The following is a 24904-nucleotide window of genomic DNA, read 5'->3' as shown; positions in this document are numbered from 1 at the left end:
GAGAAATCTATTTAGGTCAGGAGAGAACATTTCTTGTACAACTGAATTTAGTGATTTAATATGGTAAAAATTGTGTATGTATCTGAAATGTAGGTGTAATTTGAAATAGTTCATACTTGACTTTAATAAAACCAAATGCCTGGTGGATTTTAATTTCTAGAATGGATTGAGTAAATTAGCTTAATGGCTTTTAATGCTTCTTTTTTTTTTTTAAATATATATATATTTTTTTAGTGAGAAATCTATATTGTATTTCAAAATAAGTCCTCCTTCCTTACTTCTCCATTAGGGAAGAAATGAATTTCTCATTATTGCTTTTCTGAAAAAAGTCATATTTCCAGTTTTAGTTATTATGGTAAATTATTTTTTCCCGAATATCTTCAGACTGAGTTATTCTTATAGTGATTAAAAGCTATAATAAATTAATACACTTCTGCAATCCCTTCTTCTTAATTTCTTTCATGAATGTATCCCATATCTATGCAAATGGAAAAGAAATTGACCAGATGGAATATATATAAACTATGAACGTTACAGTAATACAGTTCACTAGCAGTATGCAATCTGTGAAATCTCTGGGATTATTTTCATCCCCAGACAGTTTCAGAATTTGTTTCCTTGGTGAGTCTGGTGAACATAAATGCTGAAAATTCCTTTGTGCGTCCCTTAAAATGAAGATTATTTAAGAAATCTTCATTTAGTCTTCATTACCACAACAGTGTTTTATAAATGACAGCTGCTGTAGTTCTGATCTTGCTCATTTTCTAATTCTGTTAGTTTTAAGTTATAGTTCATTATTTCTTGAGAATTAGATTGGTGTCATCATGTAGAATTCCTTTTTTGTCTATGGCGAGTCATGACATTTGCATTAGGAAACTCAAGATACCTTTATTTTTCTTCTGGAACAAATCTTTTCTCCCTCCTTTGGTCCATGCACACTCTGGAAAATCTACCTGGTAAGAATATGTCCCAGCAGACTATAGCACTGGCTTCTTCCATTCCTCATTTCTTTATATGCAGTTATGTGCTTCAGTCCACTGGATACAGGGAGAAACCTCCTTCAAATTGAACTGGGGCTTAACTCATAGTAGGAGCATGATGTGTGTTTAGCCCAGCTTTGGAAAGAGAAATTCATCCACACTTTTGTTATTACTAAAGACTTGATTGTCAGAGCTGGGTTAAAGACTTTTCTGTAGCATTCTCTGGACTTGAGATGCTAATGTGGCTTTGTGAGAAACTACTACAATATTTGTAAAGCTGCTTGTGTAGGACACATGACTCAGATTGCAAACATGCCTGTCTAAGTACACTCAGGACCAGTGGTTGCCAAATTTTCCCTTACAGCTATTTCCAAGTTGTTGTGTAGCTCTTTTATATTTATGAACCTTTTTGTTTCATAAACCTTTTTGTTGCTCACCTCAGCATTCTGCAGTTTTGTTTCAGTACAGTGGTATCTTAACAGCTGGGGCACCAGATGTGTTCTGTTTTGCATCACATGAGCAGCGGAGCTTGCTGAATCCTGGCCACAGAGTCCCTTCTGCAGGCACGCTGCTCAGCACATGCTCAGCAGGATCAGCTCTGACCTCTTGCGTGCCGGCAGCAAGTTCTCCCACCCTCCTCCAAATTGTGGGTGAAGGCCTAGTGAGTCAAGAGCATCAGAGAATGGTTGGGGTTGGAAGGCACTTCTGGCCCAACACATCTCCAGCAGGGACACTCAGAACAAGATGCCCAGGCCTATGTGCAGGCAGCTTCTGAAGATCTCCAAGCAGAAAATTTCAGTCTCTGGTCAGATAGTGCCAGTGCTCGGGCACCCTCACAGCACAGAAGTGCTTCTTAATGGTCAGACTGAGCCTCTTTTGCTCCAGTTTGATCCCATTCCAATTGGGCACTACTGGAAAGAGCCTGACTTTGTTTTCTCTATTCCTCTGACAAGATATTGATGAGAACCCTGTCCACTGTGTCTTCTCTGCCCCAGACCAAACAGTCCCGGCACCATACCCTATGCTTTCCCACCAGCACTCTCCTGTTCTTTGTGACTTCCCTCAGAGCAGGTACATCTGCTCACGCCTGGCCATGCAGCAGCCACATGCCAGCTTTCCACAGCTACTACTGCTGATGTTTAATACTGACAGACTACACAGGGCATGTTGTGCCAAGTGTGCTTTTGGATGCTATCCATGTGAAGCTGTTATGTGCTGCAGAACCAGCAGGATCAATTAGCAGTGGCGCTAAGTTCATATTTTTCCACTGTTGTTGAGGGGGGAAAATGTGAAATATGAGAAAGAACAAACCATAAGTGGTCTGTTATCTCTTTACTTATTCTTACTGGGAATCCTTAGGCAGAAGAAATGTTCAGAGTCATTATCTGGGTCTTGTTGGTTTTATTTTCTTTAAATTGCTTCTGCTAAAGTCTGTTACCTCGAAGACTGACAAGTGCACTATTTGAATGTCCAAGAACATTTGCATAGATTTGAATTTTTCATTTCTAATACCCTTTCTCTCTATTGTTAGTAATATCATTTCAAAAGCTGCTAAAAGAATTCTTTTTCAGTGCTGATTTTGTCACTTTCTTCTTGCCTAATAATGTTGTGGGTTTTTTTTCTATTCTGCTTGCTTTCTTAGGTACCAGCCTCACTTTTACAGAAGAATTATTTGTTAACAAAATCGTAGAGGCCAGTTTTAGTAGATAATTCATTTTCACTCTGGTGGTCACCAGATTTTCTCTTGGGTAATAATTGCTGAGCTTACATAAGTAGTAATAGATTTTTTTTTAAATTAAGACATTTAACTTATTTACTTTCTCAAAAATGGTCAAATCTTTATGATCCTGTCACTGCTGGAACACTAAGGGCTCTGATATAGGCTATGTCTTAAGTCCTGACTACTTGAAAAAAAAAATATCTGGGATCTGTAGCTGATCAGAGCCATATTAAGGTATTAGTGAAATGGCTGGGATAGGAAACTATGCCACCACATTTCTGAGCACATGTTGTTAGAAACAGAGCTGTTGCCTGGTCCAGGAGGCTTCTGAGGACACATTTGTGCTAATTTACCTGAGAATTCACTTGAGATGTGGTGTGAAATCCCTGACCAGGTCTATTTGCCATGTGCTCTTCCACTTCTTAGTGGTTTTGGTGCCTGAGAACTACTTACATTGGAGTAATGACCATGTCAGTGGGAGTCTGGTAGGTTTCTCCCTTTTTTAAATGTATGCTTCCTTTAGAAAGAGTGTATTAAAAAAAATAATAATAATAAATAAAATAAAATAAAATAAAATAAAATAAAATAAAAATGCTAGCTTCTTGATAATGAACAATTTTTTCCAAATTGAATGAACTGAATTAATGAATTAATGAATTAATTCATTTTTTGACAAAGAATGTTCCATATCCTTTATTAACCAACATCAGTGGTCAGTCCCTTCTGAGAGGGATTGATTCCTTGTCTATTCAGTAGCAAAGACCCTGTCTGTTACTATTGCAGATCCTACCACAAGGAGGAGTGCCAAAACCGGACCCACAGCACGCAACCGCTATGCTAGTCAGTGGACCCTCAACAGACCTCACCCCACCATATCAGCTCATACCCTCACCACAGACTGGAGGCTGCCCACCCCTAGGCCAGCAGGATCTGTGGACAAGGAAAGCGATAGCTACAGTGTCAGCCCCTCACAGGACACAGGTATGGGGCTACCTGCAATAGTGTCCTTGGTCCATTCTATATTTCATTTGGTGCTTAGGTGCTGCTATTTATTCCTTGCTAGGGTGTTGTTTGTTTTTTTTTTTTTCAGTAGGCTATTTATAACAGTTGCCATAACTGCATATAGTTCTAGTGAAAACAAATAGTGTTACCTTAGTTTCTCGTGCTACATGCATAATGGAATTCTTTGAAAGTGATGGTAGTAATTCTTCTGGTTGCCAAAGCTCTGTATTTCCCATATCTGAAGGAAAAAGTAGAATTTTCTGTATGAAATGGCATTGAACAGAAAGGGACAGTATTAGCAACCAAGAGTATACCTTGATCAGAGGTGGAGATGTTTTAAGACTTGAGCTACACCAAGGTAAGAGTTTTTTTCCTGTTTTTTTTTTGTTTTTTCCCTAGCCGTATAATATGTTTGTAAGGGTAGTCTAAGCTGAAAACAAAATGAGAGGGGAACTTTTGAGTCCAAACAAAAATCCTTACAAAACACTAAATATTGTAGCATCTAGCTCTGAGTTTTCTGAAAAACAACATAGTCTTTGTTCCTCTAGATGTAAGTGGGGAGAAACCAAATACACATTCTGCCTGTCTTCATTTCTTCTTGATGTATTGACATTGCAAATGGAAATGTAATGGAAAAATAAAGCTTTCTCCTTCTCCCTACTCCAAACCAATGACAAAATTACAGGGCAAATAAATGAATAGATGATCATGCAGAAGAATAGTTAGAAAGCAAATCTAATAAACGTTACAGTTGAATAAAAGGTAAAATATTTTTCAAATGTAGACCTGACAGAAATGAATCTGGACATATTCTGGCCTCCCCAGAAGGAATTGCTTATCTCTTCTCATGATCTGGAAGAAAAAAAATGTAGGTCATATAAAAGAACTGTGTATTAGAGAGAGAGCAGTAGATGTAACTGGCCTTTCACAATAAATAAATAAATGTAATTTTTTATATATACATACATTTATATAAAATATATATATTACTAACTGTATTCTCTCTATAAGAACAGGGATCTGATTTCTCTTGCATCCAGTAGGGTTGAAACTCTTATCTCTCATATCTTCAGAATTCATTCTCTTAAACTTGCAGACCAGTATGTTGTCTTAGAGTAGTGCCACTCAACAGATACCTCCAACCAACTAACAAGCTTCTCATTGATTTCTTCAGGTAGAAGTATCGTGAGTCTTTAAGGATTGGTTTTAACATCTATTTATAATAATAATAATATAAATAATAACAATATAAATAGTGGTTGTTATCTCAGGAACGCTTATTATAGCCATTCCAGATTTCAGGTGTGCTTGCCTTTTGTCACCCAAGGTTATTTTCCAGTGAGCATAGCCAAGGGCAGGGAATTCAATTTGCTGTCTAGTTTAATTGACAAACTACATGCAATTTTGTAAACAGACTTCATAGCCTATGTTTAAGCGTCACTACTCTCCTACTCCTTGTCTGCCCTTGAACACACGGTGATTTATGTAATTGATCTTGAGCTTTAGATCATGTTCAAGAAAGGATTCCTTGCAGCAAAATGTGGCTGTAACATGTCTCTTCTTCTCTTGGGAAAGAACAGAATCAGTGTAACATAAGTACTTCAGATGTTTAAAATTTCTAAGTAAACTCAAGTAAACCACATGATATGTGTAGCCAAATTATGTTTTCAGTAATCAAGTGAACTAATGTACACCTTTGATCACTTTTCCAATACTGTGTTCAGATTTGTGAATCCAGTTGATGTCATTGATATTTGGCAGAATTTAGTGTTTTGTGTCAAAGTGATTCCAACTTTACACAGCAGTAGTTTTAAAGCTTAGTAGGAATGCCTTGTAGCAATTCATATCTGTAATTAATTTCAGGTATTGTAATTAGAGGCCATTATACATTTTTTTATGAAATCAAACTTCTTGTTAAACCTGGGCTTGGATGAACTTTCATCCTATCTAAAGTAGACGTAAAGTTCAAGCAGGCCTTCCTGGAACATCTGCCCCAGGGTTTGGAATATGAGAGTCTGTGAGTCCTAAACTTCATGGATCAAAATGGGAGTGCTGTGTGTAAACATCACCATCATCTTTACAGACACTGCTTCAGACCGCTGGGAAACAGCAGCCTCCCAGGAGTTTCCAGTTGATAAGAAATTTGGAAAGACATTGGTTTGGTCTGATTTACAAATCAAATGTGAAAAACAGGATGATGTTTCTCGGCAAGGGAGTGGGAAGTGAATTAAAAAAGAAAAGCTTTGCTGAAGTTCTGGCCAGCTCAAAATCTTAAACAAGTTACAGCATATTGTTGAAACACTTGTCATTTTAAATAATGCATGGTCTTGTTTGCAAGTAGCAGGGCTGTTCTTTTTGTACAATGAAAACTGTTGCAAGGACTCTAGAATACAGCAAAAAGATGAAGATCTGCAATAACAACACAGTTGCCTCTAGCTGCTATAGGATTCCCATTTCTATGAATTAGCTATTGCATTAAGCCTGTTTATTGCACATCACCAATAACGTCTGGAACTGCACAGATCTTGTAAGAAAACATGACCTCTGCCCAAGGAGTTTTTGAAATTTCTCTTCTAGCCTACAGAAGTAGAAGTGCGATGGGTGCAACAGACCCATAACAAAGCAAAAAATAGTGCTATGTTTACAGAATGTTTTTTAATATATCGGTAGCCATTCACTCCTTCAATAATAGTGTTTGTTTAAGTTGATGTTCTTAGAAACTTACCAGCAAAAAGAACAGCTTCTAGGTCACAACAGCCCATGTGTCAAATACGAAGTCCTCATTAACTTCAACAGCATTGAAAAAAGTGCTTGAATCACTGCAGGTTCATAGCTACTGACCAGCATTGATTTCTTAAGACCATTTGTTCTGTATGAAAAGAGTTAGTTAGCATTTCACCTGGTGTCTACACTGGGCATAGGCATTTCAGAGTCACTGTCTTTTTATTTGACCTTTGTGCTCAGGGATTTATTTATTTTTTTAAAGTGTAAGCATGAAACAGATGTAAAAAGACTCTTTTCTCAAGCAGATGTCACCCTCAGAAATATCTCAGATTCATTAAAAGGATAATGTTAAGAGACTACTCCTAGTTTTGCTAAATCTGTTCTCCGAGTTTCTAACATTTTTAAGGCATTTAACTTTTAGAGAAATTATTTTTGTGTATGTATATATATATATATATATAAAAAAACCTTTCCCATGCATTAAAGGTTACTTCTTCTTAACTACCAAGCTGGTACTAAATCACATAATGCTGCTAGCAGAACAAGACTTCACTTTAGATTTTCTGTAGTTACCAAGCTACTGACTAAAAATTGTACAGACATTTACAGTGAAGCGAACTAATTCAAATCACCTGGATCATTTCAAAGGTTCTGCATTTTATTAAGAAGTGCTGTCACATTCTTCTCTTTTATTTGAAAAGGGATTATGACAATGTTTTCTTTCATTATTCATGTTTCTGGTGTACAGATCGAGCAAGAAGCAGCATGGTCTCCACAGAAAGTGCCTCCTCAACATATGAAGAGCTAGCAAGAGCATATGAGCATGCTAAAATGGAAGAGCAGCTGAGACATGCCAAGTTCACCATTACAGAATGCTTCATATCAGACACATCGTCAGAGCAGCTCACGGCAGGGACTAATGACTACACAGACAGTCTGACCTCAAGCACGCCGTCAGAGTCGGGGATTTGCAGGTTTACCGCATCCCCTCCCAAACCTCAGGATGGAGGGCGAGTGATGAACATGGCCGTTCCAAAGGCACATCGGCCAGGTGAGATGTTAGAGGTAACATTTCAGTTCTTGAGGCGAGCATTTCACTCCTTGCATAGGATGGTTAATAGGACAGGTACCTCACAGGAAGGAAAGAAAGAAGGCTCACAATATATCCTGTAAGTTTTTAGAGATAATTGCTTTTTATTGCAGTAAATATAATGTTTGAGTAAATACATTCTCTCATATGCAGTAAAAGGAGCTTGGTAGTTTAGGAATAGAGAGACACAGTTTAGGCCATTAAATTCGCTCCTGTACAGCTGCAGCCATCAGGCAAATAAACCTTTCTGGGCGAAAAAATACCATATGCCCATCTCCAGCTCAAGCCATCCACTAATAAAACATGTCTTACAGCAATAATTTCTGTGTGAGAGCAAAATTTGCTATCACAACACTTTGTGAAGACAGATTGTAGAAGATGCACTATCCCTCCTGCCTTGTAGCTTTTTGAGGATATAATATCCCTTTAGTAATGCTATTGAGCTGTTACACTGTCTGACATTTCCAAAAATGAAGTTAGGTTTGTCTAAAGAGGGAAAAATAAAACAATAACAACAATAAACACAATGCAAGAGCTCAAGGGATATGGAACCTTATACCTTCAGAAGAATTCAGACCCCACTCTAGCTTCTTACTGACTGAAGGTACCTTAAAGACATCCGTGTAGAAGGCTCAATCATATTTCCAGTTCAAAAAGAATGATGCTTCTAGTGTTAATCTAGTGCCCAACATTATAGGTAGATTATTTGTGATACTCTGAGATCAAGTATGTTATTAAATCTTCTCAGAAAATATGTGAGTTTCTGTTATAGAATACATTATGCGACCTCAGGAAGAAGGGTTCTAATTGGGAAAACCACAATCACATTTATGTGCTTACTGAAAACATTATTTCTTTTACTTTATTTATTATTGCATATACACTTGCCACCATTGGTGAATCTACTTTTATACAAAGAAGGTAAGCTGTAGTGCTGATACATGTGAAAAAGAATAGTGAGTAGATTGTGATCTTTTGCTTAATGTGCACTTTAAATGAAAGTAGATGTTCAGGCAGCAGAGAAATGGAAGACAGACAGTGGCACTAGGAAGGTCATTCAAAAGCAGGACCTGATGCTGGAAAAAGCATTAAGGATTTTGAAAGAGAAGGCTAAAAGTAGAACATGGGAAGAATAAAACCAAGCAGAAGGTAGGAAGTTGTAATAGACAAGGCAGGAAATTACTGTATCGTTCAGACAGATAAGAGGGAAAATAAGTAGGAAATAATATAGTGAGAGAAATGGCTGGTTTCTCTGTAGTCACAGAGCAGAACTGCAAAGCTATGAGCTGTAAAAGCAGATAAAGATAGAAATAATTTTCATTTCTTTCTATTAAGAAAAAATAAATAAATTTGTACTTGCTCTGCTGAGGGGAAGCATCTGCATTCACAAAACTGCAATCCTCTCCTCCCAGTTAGTCAGCAAAATTTCTATAACTATTTAACAAATAATTTACTTTTTTCCTTTTGTGTTCCATATGCATTATTTATGTATACTTAGTATTTGGAAACATTCTAATATATTTACATAAAGAAAATTTTCTTAAGGGCATACAGTGCTAAAATTCAGTTCCCGGACTTGAGTTAAAAGCTTTTGGAGTTGAAACATAATCATAGGCTCTAAACTAAGCAGACCGAAAGAAGTCTTTAACTCAGTTAGTTGGAATGGTTTGAATTTGAACCTGTATTTCCTGTTTGGCTTTATGTGTTACTTTGAGGTAAGAAATTGAAATATACTGTGAACTGAATAATTAGTTGCAAAATCTTGAAAATAAGTTGAATGTTCCTGTGGAGTAACTTAAATATGGGCCCATAAATATAAGCTATTAAAGGATACTTTATGAAGAACTTGGAACAAAACATACAAGTAAAGAGAATTTGTAGTAGTATTAATGACCAATACGTTTAGTGCTAAAACCAGTCAGGGAAAACTTATGAAACATGTTTACTCTTTCAGTCATCATTTCAGAAATTCTGCATAAGTTCTTAATAATTCAACTATAATTAATCAAAGAAACCTTTATGTTTGCAAACCATTTTCATTTAGAAATTGAATCAAAATATTTGTCTTCACTCACTCCATCACCTTGAATTAGGTTTGATGGGTCATCAGATGTCTAGGAAAGCATAATAATTGATCATTTCTAGAACTATAGCTATGAATTACAACTGTCTTTTCAGAACTTCCACACATTACACAGTACTCCATTTCCTCAATTAGTAATGAGTAATATTGGCTGCCTCATGTTCTAGCTCACTTAAGTCTTCTGATAGACCTTTTCCCTTCCAGTCAACAGTTAATGCAGATACATGGTCATGTTAGCAGTCAGAACTGCTTCTGACTTCTGTATTTCTGCTCTTCTTTCTCTTTCCTGACAGAAACAGGAATCAGTTTCATGAAGCCAGCTCAGACATGGGAGCTAGAAATACCACGATTATGCCCCCCAAAAAGTAGTCACACTTTTATTTAAAACAAAATAATTTGTCTAATGTTGTGGTAACTGACCAAAAATGGAAATTTTGTTACACTGAACTGGAGATGTCCATTGGGACTTCATAAAGAGCTGAATATTTGGCATGGTTATTATCGTATAATTCAGACAGTCAAACATAACTGTGCTTGTCCTTGTGTATCAGCAGAACTTGCTACATCACAAAATCACAAAATGATTGAGGTTAGAACGGACTTCTGGAGGTCATCTTGTCCAGCTCCGTGCTCAAACAGAGCATGTTTGAGCCACTTCTCTAGAACCATGTCCAGGCAGCTTCTGAAGGTCTCCAAAGGGAAGACTCTATAGCGTTTGTGCATCCTGTGCTGGTGCTCGCACAGTAAAGACATGCTTCCTAATGTTCAGTTGGTCCTCAAGAAACTGGTACTCTAGGCAATGATCTCAACATTATGCTAGGCTAGCTCCTTCCAGATCAAGATTGAGGCACCCTGTCACATTAATATTCAGAGGTTTCAACAACTGTTCTCCTCAGTTTACCTGGGAGGCTGATAAATGAGTCAGTCCTTTGTCCTCCAAAGTTGTCGTTCAAATATTGCATTCAGAAACTGGGTGGGACAGAAATTAGAAAGAAATACACTGTTCCTTACCTCCCACTGTACCAAAGTCTGTAATGTAAAAAGGTGAAAAATAATAGTAGAGGTTGTAAAAGTTTTCTAATATTGTTTTTCCTTTCTGTTTCAAAAATATTAACCACAAATTAAGTTAGAGCAGTTGTTATTAACCACAATAATCATAGCAGTAGTAAAGTTTATTAAAAACAGATTTCTTTTATGACTTTAAGTCTTGGTAATAGCTCAGAGAAGAAGCCTTTTTTTTCCTCCTCCTTTTACTATTAAAAATTATTGGACTTAGTAACTGGGCAATCTTTTGATATCTCTGTGCTTTCCCAGTTCTATGTATATTATCTCCTTGTGGACAGATTACTTGCTTACATCCTTCAGTAAGGGAATTCATTCTTAGAAGAAATAATTGCTGACTAGTTCTTGAACAGGAAATATCTAGAAAATTTCATGAAGTCTCTTGATGAAGGTTGTCTGTCTACCATCACAAAATAAACAGAAGCTCATTTAGACAATTTCTCTTCTCTTCCTGTTTGGACATCCTATTTATTTATCAACCTTGAAGGACAAAGAACATCTCAGATATGCATTTAGAGAGAAGATTTCATTCACTGGGTATATCAGATCAGGAGATTTTAAAATCCATTTAAAGGACCCCAAGAGTCAACTCTCAGACCTTCGTCCAAAAATGGCAGAAGGGAGTCAATTGGGAAAGAAACCGACATGGGGGTGTGGAAAACATGCAGATACAGGTAGGCAAACAGAAAAATAAGAATGGAAACTGATTCCACAGATGTGAGGACAGCAAGAAAAATATAACTCCATAGGAAAGCTAAGTGCTTTCCTGCATCCCTGGAACTGCACAAAGTAGGAACACAAGTTTGCCAAGCCCTCACTTGAAGCGAAATATGTTCCCCTTGCGGTCCAAATTTCTTTAGTTGAGCATCTAAGCCAAGCAGCGTGAGTATAGCCCTAGGCTTGCTGCACATTTACTAGAGAAGGCATGAACAGTGAAATTCTTTTAGAATTTAAGATACTTTAATTAGCGTTGTTGGCCCAATTAACAGATTTCTTGCTGCTCTGACTAATCCTGCAGACTTTAATGGCAACACCTTAGCTTAGAGACAATCGTTAAGCTACAGAATGAAAATACTAAAATACTTTATTGAATAATTGTTTAAAGGCATCCCTTAAATAGAGGCTGGACTTCATCCACATTGCATGAATTCAGTTTTAAACAACTCAGAGAAAGGTAAACTTTATGGTCAAGACACAAATCTTCTTTTCTAGTACTCAATCACTACAGCTAAAATAAGCTGCTTAGCATAGTAAGGAAAATATGAAGTATGTAACAATAGAAAGAAAGCACAGCGTATTTCCAATGTAAGCCTTGTAATCCAAGATAAAAAGATGTGAACTCTTTTCTACTGATCTATGTATTGAAGGGTGAAGGAGTTATTTCCTTCTCCCACATGATGAAGACATGCATAACATAGCTAGAGGAAAACTATTTAGAGACTTGCTTTCTATGGAAAAGATGCTGACAATGCTCTATGAGTTGCAGCAGTAAATGAATTTGATACAAATTCGGCCAGTGGGGATTCAGTAATGGTTGGAACTCTTGACTTCAGGCCTCCAGCTTACCTTTTGCCTTCTTTTCCCATGCATGTTATATTGTTCTGGATTGAGTGGAAATATCATTGTACAGTTCCATAGTTTACAGATCCCAAACTGAATTTCTTGAAGTTACGGGGGAATCTACATTTGACATTTTTGTGCAGGAATCCTGCAGCAAACTATGAAATTTGTTACATATGAGTTCTTTTCTCTTTTAGTTCCACCCTTGCACTGCTTAGTTGCAAATGCAATAGAATATATACATATGTATATATAAATGCATATGCACACATATAGTGTATACACAGAATGAAGAAATCATCAGTATGACTCTACCGTGGGAGATTAAGGTCCAGTTCTGAGGAAACAGCATAAGGCGACAAATCAAAATAGGCAAGTGGCAAAGCAGCAAGATAGGCAGAGATGTTGTTAAGTGAGAAAATTAATTCCATGCCTATATTTATAACTGCAGAAAATAGAATCATAGAGTCATTAAAGGTGGAAAAAAAACTCTAAGATCATCTAGTCCAACACTCAACCTACCACCAACACTGCCCACTAACTATGTCCTTCAATATGACATATACCCTTTCCTTAAACACCTCCAGTAATGGTGACTCCACCACCTCACAGGGCACCCTGTTTCAATGCATTACCTCACTTTCAGAGAATAAATGTTTCCTAATATTGAACCCAAACTTCTCCTGGCATAACTTGAGGCCATTCCCTCTTGTCCTATTGCTGGAGAAGAGGCCAACCCCCACCTCTCCGCAGCTTCCCTTCAGGTGGTTGTGGGGAACAATAAAGTCTCCCTGGAGCTTCTTCTCTCGAGACTGAACAATCCCAGTTCCTTCAGCTGCTCCCCATCAGACTTGTGCTCCAGACACCTCACAACTTCATTGCCCTTCTCTGCACGTGCTCCAGGGCCCCAGTGTCCTTCTTGTAGTGAGGGGCCCAAAACTGAACACAGCACTTGTGGTGTGGCCTCAACAGAGCTATGTACAGAAGGATGACCACCTCCCTGGTCCTGCTGGCTGCAGAATAAGCCAGCAGGATACAAGCCAGGATGCCATTGGCATTTTTGGCCAGTGGGGCACCCTGCTGGCTCATACTCAGACATGCATCAATCAACACCTGCAAATTCTTTTCCTCTGTGCAGCTTTCCACTCTGTCCCAAGCCTGTAGGGTTGCACGGGGTTTTAACATGCCTGTTAAGTTTTATGTATACTTACTTACACATATGTAATATGCTCTGAAATTATTCCCCTAGATGAGTATCTCTAATGTTATCACCTTACTAGATACTTTTGTAACTGGAACACCTTTTTATTTCCTATTACACTGTAGGAAAACTAGGAATGTGTCACAAAAAGATAGACTGTGCTGTTGCTCCTTATCACAGAAATGGCACTTTGAGGATGAGACTAAATCGCTTTTATCCTCTCTCAGCTTTTATTTCTGCAGAACGTCACTAGCTATTTCTCCTTCTGCTGTGAAAAGCTGAATGTTCTGCAGAGATGAAACCTAATTAATTCCACATTTAATTTGACATGAATACATACTTGAAATCACTGCATTGCATTATTCTTCTGGTGGATTTGCAGAGGAAGATTCACACTACAAGTTTTTTTAGCTTTGCTAGTACAATAAAAAAGAAACCTAAACAGGATCAGATAAGAAGTGCTGCAAGATCAAAAGAGAAATCATGACTTTAAATAGGTCAGCTGTTCACATACAAAGTTTCTGTGCAATTCTAATGTGAAAATTCCATTTTAGGTAGCACACAAGATGTCTGAAAGCTAAACTCAATCCTGTGACAATAGAAGTGATTTGAATTATTTTTACAACACTCATCCATGAATCAGTGATACTGTTGTTAGGAAGATTTTTTTTTTCTTAGAGGAAAGGAACAAGTGGTATTGGGTCCTCAGGAAATCTACTAGGAGTGTCTGACAGCACAGTTATCTCCTACTGCTATGTAATTGATTTATTATTTTAATTTGAAAATTAACAGTGCCTGTAGAAAAATACAGTATCCCAAAATGTGCTAGTTTGTAACACTACTGGTTGGACTCTTTTTCGGCTTTCTTTTCAGTTAAAAGCGACTTGCTGAGGGAAAGCCCTTTTCCAGGATGCCCATCTTTTTATTAGCAATGAGATCTTTCTTAATAAAAATGAATAGTTGGGATTTTTTCATTATTTCAATTTAATTTTTCTAAGGTTGGCTGTCCTCAGCTGCAGGTAACAAAATAGGCTACTCATGTTTTCTGTATGTTTGGAGGCAATGGATTCAACTCCAGTTAGTGAAGAACATTATGCCTAAAGCAAGGATTACATTTATTATTAATTTTTCATATGCTTTCCTGCTTTTACAGTCATAACTGCAATGCTAAATATCTGGAACTACCAGGGAATTTACAAAAATGGAATAGAAGATGCTGTGTCCTCTTCAATTAAAATAATACATTTTTAAAGCAATTCTAAGAGTCTGTATCTTAAACCTCACTTTATTAAAAAAGAAAAAAAAAAAAACACAAAGAAAACCCACTATAACTAGATATGGCTTGCTCATACTATTTTAGTTTGGAGAATGCCGAAGTGATGAAATTTGATAGTGTTAAGATAGACAGTGTGTGCCTCAGTCAGCCCTAGGTAACCAGGAACAATTGTTCCCATAAAGGCATGCACTGTTCCAACCCTGCTTTAAGGTCCTTGCAGTCATTTACAGGTGTTACTACTTTAAATGACTTTTACTGTGCCTAACAATGTTATTGTAGTTTTAGACTCAAAAGAGATTATGGTTTATGAAAATGTAAATCAAGCCTTACCTGTAACAAACAATATGCTTGCATTATTTATTTAAAGTAATTAGAGAACTGATATAACTAGAGAAATATGTATGTCCATTTGTTCTTAATCAAACTGCAGTGACAACCTTTGTCATCAGTGGAAAAAATTATTTAACATGCTTGCCTTAAAGCATAGTTGTACATACACATGGTCATATTGCAATACTGTTCACCTTTTCATACCCTTAACTTAAGAGTGAAAGCTGGGCTTCTTATCCCACTGGATTAATTTAAAAAAAGCTGCAACACTTGGGTGATTCAAACTGATGGACCCAAGGACACAAAGCTACAGCAATCCATCCATTAATAGACGCATGGATGGGCTTCGAAAAAGCAGCAGGGCAGGGCTGACTGTGGTTTCCTGGCTGCAGCCTGACCTCCCCATAACTATTAGTGGAACCTTATGCCTGCCCATCACCTAAGCAAAATCAGGTTTAGCTGAGAATTGATGGGCACTGTGCAAAGCACGTTGAGGTCAACAGAGTGGCTCCCACTGCCTCCAATGAACCGTAAGTATGACTCAAATTTCTCATCCCTCATTCCTCTGTGGTGGGTGAGTCTGCACTCCCAAGATATCCCAGGAATAAATTTGTGATGAAAGCCCCTTTCCACAGAGCCACAATTGACTTAACCCTCAGCTGAAGCGATGCATATTTAAATGGTTTCCATTCGCTGCACCCAGGATCAGCAAACTAGTCTTGAAACTGCAATGTTGCTAACTCCGGCCACCTGAGCGCAGGCTGAAGCACAGCTCTCTGAGCTCAAGCCAGCAGGCAGGAGAGCACTGGCTCAGAACGCCCTTAAAAATGCATGAAGCAGCTTGCGTGACAGGGCGAAGATGGGAACAGAGAGATGTGCTTTTCTATCACCGTTCCATTATTTATTGACAATTTTTCTAACTTCCTCTTTTGGAGTACGTATTGATTTATATGGTGAGGTCCATTTTACAGGTTTTTTTAAAGTCTAGATGTTGCATTAAGTTGAAAAAGAACGTACCCATTTCTGCAGGAGCACTGTCTTTCTGAGACTCAGCATCCACAGGAGTACTCCATAGGTCTAAATCCATCCGGTCCCTGGAGTTAATCAGTTCTTCCTGTTACATCCCCAGCGCAGCAGTGGGGAAGCCCTTGACAGTAACACAGTTTACCGTAAACACCAAAGTTACTTCTGAAAGGTACAAAACCTACTGATAGGTTTTTTATAGGTGAAGTATGTAAGACCAAAGTTCTGCTTATACAAGTACCAAGCAAAAATGTAGTGCTTCAGTTCCTGTTTCATTAAATGTTTCAAGGCAAGGCGACAATATCATAATCAGATCTCCTGTCACCCTGCTAGGCAGACGCACAGTGTGTTATGCTGATGCATTATAGATGTATGATCTCAGTTTAACTATGGCAGCCATACTTCTGCTCTAAGACACATTGATTTAGGACTTTTTCTTGGAAATAGAAGGCTTAAATCTAAACAACAAAATGAATCATCGTTAAAAAAATGATCCACATTAGGTCGAATTCTCATTTTCAGTCACTTAAACCTAATCTCCAGTAAGTATAAATCAATTTACAGTCTTGCTGAAATCAATACTGCTACTCTGATTTATACTGGCAGAAAATTTGGCTCCCAAACTAGTTTTATTCGTACCCTAATGTCTCTTAAGAGGTAACTCCAGTTTGAAGTGCAGTTTTTATGGAGGAAGAAAAATGAAACTTGCCAGATGTAAAATACAGCCTCAAAGATGTGATTGGGAATTCTGATTTCTCAATCTAGAAATGGGAAACTTGATGTTTTCCTGAAGAACATTGTCTGTTTCCTGTGTGATCACAAACACGATTTTATTTCATCTGCCAAAACATTGTGAGAAGCATGAGATATTTAATGGGGTGAGTCTCAAAGGCAAGAAGCAAGGAGCTCTCTTTTTTGCCTTGGTGGACAAGGGAACCTGGTAGGTTGCAGGTTAGTGACTGAAACGCATCAAGATGGTTTGCTGGCCTCTTCCAGCAAGGACAAGTCATTATGCATTCAGTCAATTTAAAAGTTGGACCCAAATGCTCCATTGTTTTCTTGGGCAGTTGAGCAGGAGCTGAAGACAAAAGAAGAATGTGCGTGCTTGCTCACACAGCAGCTTCTTGACTAACAAGCTGGGCATGCCTCCTCCTTCCTTCTTTTCCCTTCTTCTACCTGTCTCTTCACTGAGGCTGTGATTTAAGGTAGTGCTTGGAACATCTGCCTTTTATTCTAGAACATGTTAGGCTGCAGAGTTATTGAGGGACCTCCTGAACTTGCCAATAGTGCACTTCTGTGCGCAGAGGAGGAGCTCAGGTGGCCTTTCGTGTGAGCAGTCAGTAATCTGTGTGGGTGAATGTCACCTCTGTTTCAATCAGTACAGGCCCCAGAGAGTGGAGCTCTGTCATTTAAAACATCTTACTGATGGGGAACGCTCTGAGGACAACGTGTGTGAGGAGTGGCTGAGACCCCTTGGTCAGCCCAGAGGAGCTGAGGGGAGGCCTGATGGTGGCTTCATCTCCTCACAGGGAGCAGAGGAGCAGTGCTGAGCTCAGGGCCTGATTCTTGAGTCATTCTGCATGAAGCCTGGAGTCGGACTCAGTGATCCTTGTGAGTCCATTCACATTTTTCTAGCTGATTTTGTGTCATGCCTGTCTTCTTGCCGTGGCAGAACTGGTGGTGCAGTGTGGGCTGCTCTGTGCTGGACACACTGACAGGAGGTGGAGGGTAAGAGGGCAGGAGCTTGCTTCGCATACCAACGGCACCATTTGTGGGAATTTTATTGCTGCTGTCAATCCAGCTGCAGCTCAAGCTGCAAGGAAGTTCTGCTTGTTGGCTTTAATGGTGTGCCAAGTCTTGAAGTGGCAAAGACACCAGACATAGCTTGTGTTATTTCTTTTCATCAAGCCTCTCACCTTGGTCTTGCAAACTTTCCAATCTCCTCATTTACAATATGCACTTTTCCTAAGGGCAATCTTTTCCTGAGAAACAGCCTGTGAGCATCAGCAGCCAGCTTGTGAGCATCAGCAAAGGCTTCACTGATTTATTCTCTGTGCTGAAGTGCTGGGAAGCCCCCTCAACTTTTTAATCAGCATAAACCTGAACTTAGAGCAAGCTGTCAGCAGCTCTGTCTCTTTTGCTTCCTTTCACATGAGAACACAATATCCCATAAGCTTTTACCCTACAAACACAGGACACTCCTACATCTCTGCACAGTGGCCTCACAGATCAAAATAACTGCATTAGCAAGGCACTTTGCCCCTGCTGACTGAGCTATACAGTTTCGGTTCTGGCATAACCTCTGATCCTGTGAGATCTGTAAGAGCTTTTGTACCCACTCCCTTCTTCAAATAATAGTCATGTGAGCTCCCTGTTCACCTGGTTTTATTTTTACCTTTGTTGACTAAAATATCCTGCCACAGTTACCAATCCCACATTATAAACTTTCCTAAAAATAATTTGCAAGTAAGGTGGAATTTCTTTCACATGGCAATCAAATCTTGAAACTCATCAGTCATCGGCACTGAAGAGATCTGTGCTGCAGCATTGTTAAGAAAAATTGCTTTTGCTTTAGTAGAAGTCATGATTCATGATCAAATGCATATAACTATCACATGACAGCTTGGTAAGAGTGTATTTTTTACAGTCTGTGATGATCTCTGTATCCAATATAGCATAGTTCTTTAGATTTTTCTGGAACAGATGAAAGCAAAAATGCATGCAAGTTCTCTGGCATTTGAAAGAATGAGGTAAATCTTCAGGGAGAAAGGGGCGCATCGCAGTATGGTTTAGTTCTGCAAACGAGACAGCTATCTTGAATTAAATCACAGAAAAGATAAGCAGTGGAATTTTTTCTTCATGTGAAATTCAACCCAAAACTTCCCATACCGTATGCTGACCTCCAGAAGAGGATAAAAATATATATTGTGGTGTTTTTTTTCCCCAAACTTCTTGTATCGGCTTTGTTGTACTGAAATAAAAGTACACTGTTTTTGCTCAGTGCTCCAGTAACTGAGAAATGACTCTCCTTCTGGTAAATTCTGTTGTTTCTGCCATGTGTGGTAGGTGAATTTTGACATTTATTTACAAAGGTTTATTGAAGGTAACATTATCTCCAATATACTATACCAAATAATTCACTAGAGGGCTGACCAAAACAAAATAAACAAAATAACCCCCCCCACCACCATCACCACCAACAAAACACACAGAGGTAGATTTGGCATAAGTAAGTTGCCACATTTGAATTTGATTGGATGCTTATTATTTGTGTACAAACTCTGAATTTCTAAATATAGCAAAATTCCCTTTTTTAAAAAATGCATCCTAAATCTATGGTTTTTGAATGACTTTTGTACTAATTAAGCCAAAACACATGAATTATTAAACGTGCTCATTTGTAGTGCTCATGCACTTGAAAGGTTTGCTTTCATTACTAATAAGGCACACACACCGCTGAGAAGAGGTAATTAGAGCATCAAAGGCAGTGAACCATCCTGAAACTTCATAATGTTTTGCCTGAAAAATTTTATCATTCAGCTGATTAGTAACAAACCAAAAATGTCTATAGGAGGACAAAAACCAAAATCTTTCCATATAAGCCCATACGACAAGAGCCTTTTAATCTTCTTTAAAAAACCTTCAGAATTGATGTAGGAATGCCCAAGTGTGGTTGCAGTTCAAAGACAATGTTTTGAAGTCAGAAATATGCTAGTTCTTACAAATCAAAGGCTGGTTGCATACTGTGGTACCCTTTCAATCTTAGGAAAAGAAGTTACATTATCTTTTTTTTCTTTTCTTTTTACTTTTCCAGTGGGTTTTGAAGATTTATTGTATAGAAAGTTGCAGGGAAAGATGTTTCTTGCAGATTCTAAAGAGCACTGGCAGTTCTTATGATATGAAACAGTGTACAGCAGATCAAATAATTAGTGCACAGTTTAAGCAGTATTGCATATTGTGCACTTTGTTTCTAGCTCCATAGAAGTTCCACTCTCTAGTTTCTCATAACTACAGTCCTGCTGAAACTTTGCCCCAAGTCATTTAAAAAATCACAGAAAAGTGACTGCATAATGTTTACACAGATTATTGACTACGTCTACTTGTGTAGATTCATAGAGGGGAAAGTAAAAAAGGTCTTTTTTTTACATAGCCCAAGGCTCTCAACTTCATGGGAGAAATGTCTAGACAGCAGCTTGAAAACCAGCCTTCATCTCTGTAAGGCTTAACACTCATCTCTTTCATAGTCTATGCCTACCCATTGCTTTCAAGAAATAGTGATGTGCTAAGCTACAGAAATGGCTGTCTGCGTCCTCCTGACGTACTTCACCTCAGAGTCAGGCACAAAGCTGTCTTAGCTGAACTGGCTCTCATATGCCTGATGTGTTTGGTGTGGGAGGTACTATAAGAAAATAAGGCAAATGAGTGAAGCTAATTAACTCTGCCACAGTCCATTTTTGAAGTGGTGATATGTGTGATGACGTGTACAAGCCTCCCCCTCCCTCTCTCTCCAACCTTACGTAAATGTCAGCCTAACCTTGAGATATGCACTTCTTGTTAGTAGAGGTTAAACACTGTACACCACCACAGATGCACCCTGTGCTTCTGTGCGGGAGGTGCAACCAGAACAAAGCATGTGGTGTCAGACAGTGCCTGGGGGTTTTCTATAGGAATATAGAGTGGTTCTGCCCAAATGTAGCTTCTCAGCAATTCTTGGTCTGTGACCTGAAATCTTGGGTTGAACAGATGCTGTTAGTCTTTCAGGTACGAACCGCAGTAAAGGACTTGTTTTATTTTAGAGCACTGAGCAGCTTTTAGCTTGGTTAGGAAAAATGAAATTTTTATGGCTTGTTTTATTACAAATAAGTGCTTCCCTGGTCTACTGTTTATGCCACTGGCACAGGTCAGCCTTAATTTCTATGGCCATAAATAGCTCATGTAGATGTAGAAGTGGTAGGGCCAGGAGTCTTCTGCTTTAAACATTCAGGTTGCATTCCATCTGTGGATAATATGGTATCGATACCAGCCATAAGAAGGAAGATTTATACCTGCAGAGGTCTGTAAAGAAATGAAAATGCTGTTCTTGACTGTGCCTGTAATGGTGCTTTTTTATACAAATATATGAGGTTACACCATCACATATTTTTAGAAGCGAATATCATTATATATCTGATTGCCCCTCATTTCCTTGAAGCAATTTCATGAATACCTAGCAGGCAGAGCTAGAATAAATAAGTCAATCTGATTTCTGTAGCAGGTCACGTAGATGTAGAGATAAGTGGAAGGTAATGCTTATGCCTGATTAATTCCAGATAGCAGGTCCAAGCTACCTACTGAAACTCAGCAGCTTCAAAAAGGCAGATCCTCTGGACTGAGCCATTAATAAACACAAATAGAAATGCTCATGAATAAGGGGAAATAATAAATAAGGGGTTCTGAAAAGGCTATTCCTTACATGTATTTCATACCAACGCAAGTATTTCTTGCATGGACGTGAGTATTGTCAAGACTTAACTTGGCAATAGGGAACAAAAAGGAAGAAGGAAAATGCCAGAGCGAGGACACCAGTTGCAGTGCATTTTGTTGCCACAGAACAGCAGCGTATTGCTGATCACAGGACTGTTAATGGTGGAAAACCATCATGGTTTAAAAACAGTGATGATGGATGGCAGGAAAATACTATTATATTAGGACAGGAGTACTTTTATTCAGAATTATCTCTAAATCTGTAACCTTAACTTTCTCACATCGATTTTAAATGATTCAGGCATTTCTACTCTAGATTGGAAGTCATTGATTCTAATTGTGGAGGTTTCCACTCAAAATGAAAAATAAGGCATGGAAATCTCCCAGCCATCCACATTGTTCAGGTTCTGACAAATGAAGACCTTTTGTTTTAGAATTTTGAGGGGAAAAAAAAACAAACAACTTCTGGCTTTTTCCAATTTATCTTCATGCCTTGAGCGCACATAAAATACATTGCACTTGTCACTACGAACATTATTTCAAGATAAGCAACATGAGCAAAAAATTCTGAGGGAGCTGCCCAAGTAGCTTGATGGTCCATTACCATTGACTGTGTAAGAACACAGCATAGGTACATCTGACAAATGATGATGTACTATTATTATGATTGCCAGTGCTGCAGCTGAGTCGGTTACAGGTTCTCTGCTGGGCTGACCAAATGCACCCACCCAAAACTCCCACCAGTGTGCATGGGATGTAATTAAGGATGTATTTTTCCTTTTGCCTCCGCAGGTGATCTTGTGCATTTGCCACCTTACCTTCGGATGGACTTTTTATTGAACCGCGGTGTGCAGGGCACAAACAGAGACCTGAGTTTGGGACAAGCCTGCTTGGAGCCGCAGAAAAGCCGAACCTTGAAGCGCCCCACTGTCCTGGAGCCAATCCCCATGGAGGCGTCCTCCACGAGAGAAGCTCAGTCATGGCAACCTGGTGCTGTGGCAACATTACCTCAGCGAGAAGGAGCTGAGCTAGGACAGGCTGCCAAAATGAGCAGCTCCCAAGAATCCCTGCTGGACTCGCGGGGCCACTTGAAAGGAAACAACCCCTACGCAAAATCGTACACCCTGGTATAACAAAAAGAGCATGGCTGGACAGTGGCTGTAAATATTTACAATGAAAAACAAAAACAAATCCAATGAAAGCTACCTTTTTTTTATTGAATTCCAATATTTATAATTAAAGAAGAAGATTGCCAAAATATTTGACAAAAAAAAAAAAAGAAAAAAAAAGAAAATAATATGAGCGACAGACAGTGCGAAGACTCTCTTGCTTTTTTTCTGTCTGAGTGTGACCTTCATCTGACTGGGCATCTGAATTTTTGGGTAAAAGAGTCCAGTTTTCTGATCTTCACAAGCATTTGTGTTTTTACTGATTTTCTACGAAGTGCATGGAGACTTAACTTAAGCATTTTAACTGGAAGTTCCATCAGACAAGATTAAAAAGGGGAAAAAAAATATAAAAAATCACTAAAAAAAAAAAATCACCCTATTTGTGAATTCAGCAGGAACGTTGATTTGGGAAAACAAAAAGTCTTTTGTCATGTTTTGCACTTTTTTTTTTTTTTTAATTAGAAAATGGGTCCTTGATTGTTCTTTTTTTTATGTCGTTAATTAGGATGAGTGATGTCTGTGGAGTGAGGGGACTGGTTTGGGTTGTTTTGGGTTTGTTTTTTTTTTTAAATATTAATTTAATGAGACACTCTTTGCATTTTGTCTATGCGAAATAAAAGGGTCTTCTGCCTTTATCTGTGATGTCTGCTTCCATCGCCTTCTGCTATACTTGTTTTTCCTAAGCGTTGGTTTTTCCTAAGCATTTCAGGACTGTCTTCTAAAATATGTATTCCTGTAATTTGGTCAGAAAAAAATGCCACTTTCCTACAGCTTTTTTGCTACCAGTGAGCCGGGATAGTGCCACTGCAGATTCTTCCTCATCAGACTTACCTAGGCGCTTCATTTCTTTCATCTGAAGCCAGAAGGCTTTTGTTGGGTTTCATTGTATTTTGGATGAGAAGAAATGTGTTGCTGTTACTTGACTTACTCCCCAGGGTTGGTTCTTCAGTCCATCCAGGAGCTGTGCTCACAGAAGTGAGTTGCTTACGTAAGGATTGGCAAGATAAATAAATAAATAAATGCACCTGTTCCCGTAATAGGAGAAAAGGGAGGCAAGTGTTATTCCAGTTCGAAGACCAACATGCCTTTCTTTAGAGAAAGAAAATCATTTTACGGGGAAGCTGTCAGCTCGTATTACTTTATTATGTCTTTTGATTACATGAGAAGTAATTCTGCTTGTTTTATACAAAGTATGTATAAATGATTGAATACTCGTTTTAACACAGTGTTGAAGCTGTCTTCCTAAGTGCTTCCTTGTGTGTGTTCTGGCTACCTTTTTCTGTCCTGATCAAGAAAACATGGTGTAGGGCATCCCCAATTAGTGATCCTTCATGCTCACACTGTTCAGTGCTGGTTGGAAATATTAACCAGGATCTGAAAGCAATAAAACGCATTGAGCTTGAGCATGCTGAGAAAATCATGCAATTTCCCTGGCTGCTGACAGTGTGGGCACCGCTAATTCAAACATTTCTGCACCATGCTCCTTTCAAGTTGTTTTAAAATAGAAAAATGCAGTTATGTATAATTGTTTCATTGCTATTATTATTGCAATTATGTTGCTATAATGGCACTAACTTAGCAAAGTTCTTAAGTGTCTTGAAACGAATCAAGTTGCACTTCCATCCTTAACTCTGTCAAGCCAAAGCACTAAATTTCTGGAAAGTTCTACAGGAGAAGCCAAGTGAAGATGTCCTTGAGGTATGTACTTCTTGTAGACTACCAAGAAGAGCTTACATCTCCCTCAACTAAGTAAGCATTTCCATTCTTGTCTATTTAGGACAGGACTAGAGGGAATGGTTTCAAGCTGTGTCAGGGGAGATTCAGGCTGGACATTAGGAAATATTACTTCTCAGAAAGGGTGGTCAGGCACTGGAATGAACTGCCCAGGGAGGTGGTGGAGTCACCGACCCTAGGGGTGTTCAAGGGACTATTGGATGTTGTGTTGAGGGACATGGTTTAGTGGGAGCTATTGGTAATCGGTGAACGGTTGGACTGGATGATCTTTTAGGTCTTTTCCAACCTTGGTGATTCTATGATTCTGTGATTCTGTTTTACTAATGTGTTGTTAAAACACATTAAAAATAATAATAATAATAACAAAAAAGATCAACAACAACAAAACCACCCACTTATGCTTCTGTAAAGAACAATTTTAAAAATGCAAGGATTGACCACAAAGTATTTACAGGTAGTATGAAAAAAAAAAAAAAAAATGTATGTG

The 24904-nt window shown here is 38.4% G+C and overlaps 1 protein-coding gene across 1 annotated transcript in view; it reads left to right on the top strand.

Annotated features, from left to right (window-relative positions):
• Nucleotides 1-23318, top strand: part of DSCAM (DS cell adhesion molecule) — a 424636-nt gene extending 401318 nt beyond the window's left edge. The window contains exons 31-33 of the mRNA XM_072332968.1: nt 3484-3681; nt 7175-7477; nt 22307-23318. Coding sequence (XP_072189069.1) covers nt 3484-3681; nt 7175-7477; nt 22307-22647 — 842 coding nt within the window. The 3' untranslated portion in view covers nt 22648-23318. The remainder of the gene's footprint in view (nt 1-3483; nt 3682-7174; nt 7478-22306) is intronic.
• The last annotated feature ends 1586 nt before the right edge of the window (nt 23319-24904 follow it).

Source organism: Excalfactoria chinensis, chromosome 1 (assembly GCF_039878825.1).
Source record: "Excalfactoria chinensis isolate bCotChi1 chromosome 1, bCotChi1.hap2, whole genome shotgun sequence".
Classification (NCBI taxonomy): Eukaryota; Metazoa; Chordata; class Aves; order Galliformes; family Phasianidae; genus Excalfactoria; species Excalfactoria chinensis.
Note: the sequence above shows the minus strand (reverse complement) of the source record. Positions and strands in the feature narration are given on the sequence as shown.